General features: G+C 38.6%; 1 protein-coding gene across 1 annotated transcript; it reads left to right on the top strand.

The window, feature by feature from the left end:
* The first annotated feature begins 1,709 nt into the window (after positions 1 to 1,709).
* Positions 1,710 to 3,138, top strand: LOC113280774 (NAC domain-containing protein 68-like). The gene is made up of 3 exons (XM_026529362.1): positions 1,710 to 1,983; positions 2,103 to 2,389; positions 2,494 to 3,138. The coding sequence occupies exons 1-3, from the start codon at positions 1,806 to 1,808 to the stop codon at positions 2,920 to 2,922; spliced, it is 894 nt and encodes a 297-aa protein (XP_026385147.1). The 5' UTR covers positions 1,710 to 1,805; the 3' UTR covers positions 2,923 to 3,138.
* The last annotated feature ends 3,173 nt before the right edge of the window (positions 3,139 to 6,311 follow it).

Here is a 6,311-nt window from a genome sequence, read left to right as displayed (position 1 = left end):
AAAATGGAAAAAAGAGAGGGCCAATTGACATTGTTAAAAGCCTTCTACATGTCAATTTTGCGCAAAATACTTGTTCTTTTTGTTTTGTTTTAGTCTGATATCGATACATTCATTGGCCACCAATATACCATCCAAAATATGTTTGTGCTTCAGAAAAGCTCCCTGAGCACTAGGATAAGTTGAGGCATAACCACTTTCATTCTTTCAGCCAAGAGCTTAGAAACTACTTCGTAGAAGCTGCTGATAAGACTAAGAGGCCTGAAATCCTTAGTTGTTGATAAGTCTTCCTTTTTTGGAACCAATTTTATAAAAGACATGTTCAATCTCCAATCCCCTTTGCCATCAATATGAAAAGCTTTTATAGCCAGCGTCAGATCATGCTTCAAAATATCCCAACAACATTTGAAAAATTCCTTGTTAAATCCGTCCAGCGCTGGTGCTTTCTTAGCACCACAACTCTTGATTGCATTATGCACTTCATCTTCCTCAAACTCCTGTTTAAGTCGAAGAACTAATTCATCATTATGTCTGCTTTAACAACGACGACGAAGAGAATGGTGTCGGGAAAGAAAGTTTCACCAACCGTTTAGGTATTCAGAGAGAGAGAAAAATGTTATCATGTTATTTATGTTTTGGGTTTAGTTAATTATAAAAGATGAGGATATTTTGGGTAATTTATTAATTTTTATTTATAGTTTTACCATGTGTGCACTTATGTTGAGTCATCAACTAACTAGACAACGGATGGAATACCTAACAATAGAAGAAAACGCTAATTTAAATGAATGATTCTTAACAAACCGCTACTACAAACTACACCAAAACCAAATTCCACTTTTTCTGTCACAAATTTTTGGATGTGGTTCCGGTGGGCCTCGCAGAGGATAGCAGAGTTTCCATTTTAAGGGTATTGCTGTGTCTGGTTGTTTTGGTGTGGTTTAAATTCTCCTTTCACCAAGAATTTTTGAATTTAAATTTAGCTGGGGTGGAAATGCAAAATCCCCTTAATTTCTACGCGAGTTTAGACAAACTGGACTAAGTCAAAGTATCTTTTCGAAGTAAGTATCTCTTATTAAGCTTATCCTTATCTGGTTGAAAATTCTGGTGGTCAGCCACCGGCTTCCTACAACAAGTTACAGAATTCAGATGATGCCTCCAGTCCTCCTAAGACTCTTGCCATTGGCTTGGGCATTAAACAATCATGGTCGTTCGTGGTCCACCCGTCCCCACTAGATTCCAGAAAAAGTACGGAGTACGGATAGACACAAACGTAAGCGATGACGAAATCCCAAGTGACGCCTACGAACACGATTACATATCCTTGCACGTTGCAACATTGGCAGAAATGGAGCTTCCTTGTTTTTGTTACTTGCACTGGATCCAAAGAATGATAGGGAATTCACCGACATTAATCCCTTGGTGTAGTGTAGTTTGTATCTTGGGGAGATGTATTTGATCGATACTGACAATTTCTTTGACCTTCCTAGAACTTCACAAAATGGGTGAACTTTTCGCCGCATATCCTATTTGGTATTGAAAACCCGCACGTGAAAATTACTTTTCAAAGGTAGTTTGACTCGTGCACCTTCGGCGAAATCAGCGTTCATTTCGGTCCATACACCACCGCCACAAGCAATTAAGACCGAATCTTCTGATTCTTATTTATATGTCGGTTTCATCCATTTTTGCATAATTTGTAGTTATAAAAAGTGTTCTTCATTTCTGAAAACAGATTCCATTTCGAACAGAAATTTCTCATTCGAAGTCATTGTACCAGTTAGCACTAGAGATCGGCAGAGAAGAAGATGATGAGGCAAAGAGATGCAGAATCTGAGCTAAATTTACCACCAGGTTTTAGATTCCACCCAACAGATGAAGAACTCATGGTTCATTACTTGTGTCGCAAAGTCACACATCAAGCTCTGCCTGTTCGTATCATTGCCGAGGTTGATCTCTACAAATATGATCCATGGTCACTTCCAGGTATGCACATTCGACTGTGTCGATTATACTGGATTGAGAACATGTAATTTGTTCATTTAGTTCCTTATTTTCTAAACTAACTCGAATTCCGACTTACAAGTACGTCCATGCAATACCAGATAAGGCTCTCTTTGGAACGAAAGAATGGTACTTCTTTACTCCAAGGGACAGAAAATACCCCAACGGTTCAAGGCCGAACAGAGCAGCCGGAAGAGGATACTGGAAAGCAACAGGTGCTGACAAACCAATCAAACCACCAGGTCATCCTTCTAATGTTGGAATAAAGAAAGCACTAGTCTTCTACTCCGGTAAAGCTCCCAAAGGAATTAAGACTAATTGGATTATGCATGAGTATCGGTTAGCAGAAGAACCAAATAGGTCATCCAAGAAAAATGGCAGTCTAAGGGTACGTCTCTGGGAACTAACTGCACATAAACCACTTGTATTAAGCACCCAGTGCAAGTAACATTGAATGGTTGATAACGCTGAGAATCTATTTTTGTTTTTCAGCTTGACAATTGGGTTCTTTGCCGGCTATACAACAAGAGGAACAACTGGGAGATGATACCGAAGGAACCGAAACTACAAGTGATAGCTGAAGAAAATATGGAATCAGCCATGGGATCAGATAGTTTTACGAGTATAGAATCCGAAGTGGAGGATGATTTCCATTCGGATGATCAGACTGTTGTTCCAAATACTAGGCTGGATAATGAGCGTCAAATAGCTGACAGCGAATATAAAGAGCCAACGACAACAGTATTTTCTAGTGATACTAGTACGGTGGTTACAGAAGGCTTCAAGTTAGAAATGGAAGACGGAGAAAATGACTGGTTTATGGGACTGAATTTGGATGATTTGCAGAGTTCTCTTTCTGAATTTGAATCATCGATGTTACCGACTACTCATCACAACCATCAGGGATACTCGTTCTCATGAGTGTGCCCTATCCTTTCCACATTTTTGAAGCAGCCTAACAGAAGAGTATAAAGGATATTAGTATTTGATTACGCTCGACTCCCAAATTTCAAGTCTCAAGGCCATGTCATGAACTTGTTGCATCATTGCTGTATGAAACGTATAATCTACACTCTGTTAGAAATATAAAACATTTTTTAGTTTTAAATTTTTATTTATTATTAGCAAATTTTAGTATGAGACCAGTTCCTACCGGGAAGGGCAAAGCTACATAAATGCCAGGCCACCTTTGGCTGCATCACTACGGTGGAAGAGTTAAGCGATGAAGTCTCTATTGGTCAATAAAGCCGAGTCATAACCGCTAACGATGCAGATTATACGGCTTGGTAGAAACTGTCTTTAACAATTATTTAATTAATTTTTAACGGCTATTTCCCCCATCCTAGCCTATATATTCACCCTGCTGAATTCAATTTACTCACACTGAGAAAATATTTCAATTTACATATTTCCAATTTCACAACCAATGGTTTCTTCCGATGAAAAGGTGCATATTCTTATGGATCAATTTAAATCATAACATCGAATGTTTGTTCAGGTGATGTGAGAAATGGACGATTAGTAAGATGAAGATAGATAACTAAACAATATTGTGTTGCAGCTATATTCATCAGGGAAGATACCTAGAGATCTAGAGCCAAGAGAATTATTCACAAGAAGATATACGTGTCGACAGAGGGATGAGTTCCATGAGAAGTTGATGCATGATTATTTCCTTCCCTATTGTCTGTTCTTTGATCAAGATTTTTCACGTCGATTCCGCATGCCCCGACATTTGGTGTTAAAGATTATTGATGAGCTTTCTGAGGTTGAACCTCAATTTAGTTATCAGTATGGCCTATGCACTGAATATTAAAGATCATGGTTCTGAACAAAATGTTACTTCGGCCTTAAGGATTCTAGTTATGGCAAACCTCCAGATTCTAACCATGAGTACTTTCATATGGGAAAAACTACCGCATACAAGTATCTTATGTTACTTTTTTGAAGCAATGATTAATCATTTTGGTCCAACGTATTTACTAAAACCAACTGATGCAGATGTTAAAGAAATATTAAAGCAAAACCAGGATAGGGGATTTTCAGGATTGCTAGGTAGTCTTGAATGCGTGCATTGGGTATGGATTGTGAAAAAGCGGGGGTCTAACAACACCACCCAATATTTCGCTTAGCAATTTGTATGGACTAACTCCGAAATACTTTGCTAGAGAATCAACTAGACAGTCAGGCTCAATCTAGATAAAAAGTATCTCAAGGAGTTATTATCTCAATCTCTCGATTTTATTTCTACTCAAGCTAAAATCAATAGAGAGTCTTTATCAAAGAGAGATAACTTGGACGGTACCAAAGACCAATGTCCAAGGATCAATCAACTACAATCAACAACCAAAAGTTGGATTAGAGAAGTTGATGATCACGAACGCACAACCTGTATTATTTCTATTATATAAAATATAATGCGGAAAAGAAATAACACAGACACCAGAAGTTTTGTTAACGAGGAAACCGCAAATGCAGAAAAACCCTGGGACCTAGTCCAGATTGAATACACACTGTATTAAGCCGCTACAGACACTAGCCTACTCCAAGCTAACTTCGGACTGATCTATAGTTGAACCCCTACCAATCTCCCACTGATACAAGGTACAGTTGTACTCCTACGCCTCTGATCCCAGCAGGACACTGCGTACTTGATTCCCTTTGATGATCTCACCCACAACAAAGAGTTGCTGCAACCCAAAATCACAGACTTGATAATAAACGAATCTGTCTCACACAGAAAAGTCTATCAAAAGGATAAATCTGTCTCCCACAGAAAAACCCTAGGTTTTGTTCCGTCTTTAGATATGAAATCAAGGTAACAGGAACCAATTGATAATCCAGACTTATATTCCCGAAGAACAACCTAGATTAATCAATCACCTCTCTACAAACCTTCCTGACTACACAAGCGGATTGTAGAGGAATCACAAAAAGTGAGACGAAGATGTTTGTGACTTCTTTATCTTGCCTATCGGAGAACTCTCACGATCTCAAGCCAATCAATCGATTGTACTCGTACGATAGAAGATGCAAGATCAGATCACACAACTACGATAAAAGTAGTGTCGGTCTGGCTTCACAATCCCAATGAAGTCCTTAAGTTGTTAACTCGAGTTTAGAGAAGAAACTCAAGAGTTAATGGAGATCGACTCTAGCGAGATCACTAGTAGCACACAGACGTGTGGGTATTAGGTTTGCTCAATGCTAGATGTCTCCTTTATATAGCCTTCAAATCAGGGTTTTGCCTTAGGTACAAAGCAAACTCTATTCTCCGTTAGATGAAAACCCGATTTAGATTCAAGCCAATATCTCTCAACCGTTAGATAGAAAGACATAGCTTGTCACACACACTTGGGTACACGTTTACTGGGTTTGAGAAAAACCATGCCCAAACGAGTACACGTATGTTGGTTCAACATGATAACCCAAAAGGTCAACCATATGAGCATCTCATATTAATCATGTTCTTCTTCACCATAACTAGTTCAATTGACTCAAATGAACTAGTTAAGAGTTGTTCAGTTGCTATGAGATCTTATGTAACTACACAAGACACGATTGAAACAAAGATGATTCGATTCGATTAAAATCGGCTCATGAACATTATAGCCACGGTTTGTATAATGCATTCCTTAATAATTAATGTTTCATGTTCAGAGCACATCTTTAGATCATAACCTCTTAATCTCACAAACAAGTTCGCGGACTTAAGTTAATCGGTTGAGTTTTCCAAACTCAGCAGAAATTTTCGGGTCGAGAACTTCCGCCAGTTCGCGGAATTAGCACACAAACGAGTTTTGGAAATCCCAGCAGAAATTCTTGGTCGAGAACTTCCGTCAGTTCGTGGACTGAGTCTGCGGACTGGGTTCGCGGACTTGGCAAGCCAATTCCACAATCCTACCGATTTCTCTTGATCAACAAAGTTCGAAAACTTCGGTTTAAGGAATACATGGTTATATAATCTAAACTCTCATTTCAATCATTGAAACATTCTCAGAGGGCGATATTCAGTCGTGAAGAACAACATACCTTTCTCGTCAGGGCAATTTCCAAAGTGATTGAAACTTTCATGACTTTCCTCACTAGGTGAAGATAAACCTGATCAAAGCGAAACGCTTTACCAACACATGATTTCGAGTAAAAGATAAGCAATGAATACTCAGCTCGAAATATCAAGTGTATATGATCTAGTCTATATAGCATACAAATTTTGTCTCATAAGAAGTAGGAGAAGAATAAGTAGACTTTCGAGTGATAGATAAGTTCAAGTCTTCACATACCTTTTTATTGATGAAGTTCCACGGTTC

This window comes from Papaver somniferum, chromosome 1 (genome assembly GCF_003573695.1).
Source record: "Papaver somniferum cultivar HN1 chromosome 1, ASM357369v1, whole genome shotgun sequence".
Lineage (NCBI taxonomy): Eukaryota > Viridiplantae > Streptophyta > Magnoliopsida > Ranunculales > Papaveraceae > Papaver > Papaver somniferum.
The sequence above is the reverse complement of the archived record's forward strand: the minus strand, read 5'-3'. Positions and strand labels throughout refer to the sequence as shown.

Bases quoted from the DNA above. Each gene is read 5' to 3' on its own strand.
- LOC113280774 (XM_026529362.1), top strand. From the start codon at position 1,806: ATGATGAGGCAAAGAGATGCAGAATCTGAGCTAAATTTACCACCAGGT. The intron at 1,984-2,102 runs GTATGCACATTC...ATGCAATACCAG, and splicing joins TGATCCATGGTCACTTCCAG to ATAAGGCTCTCTTTGGAACG. The intron at 2,390-2,493 runs GTACGTCTCTGG...TTTGTTTTTCAG, and splicing joins AGAAAAATGGCAGTCTAAGG to CTTGACAATTGGGTTCTTTG.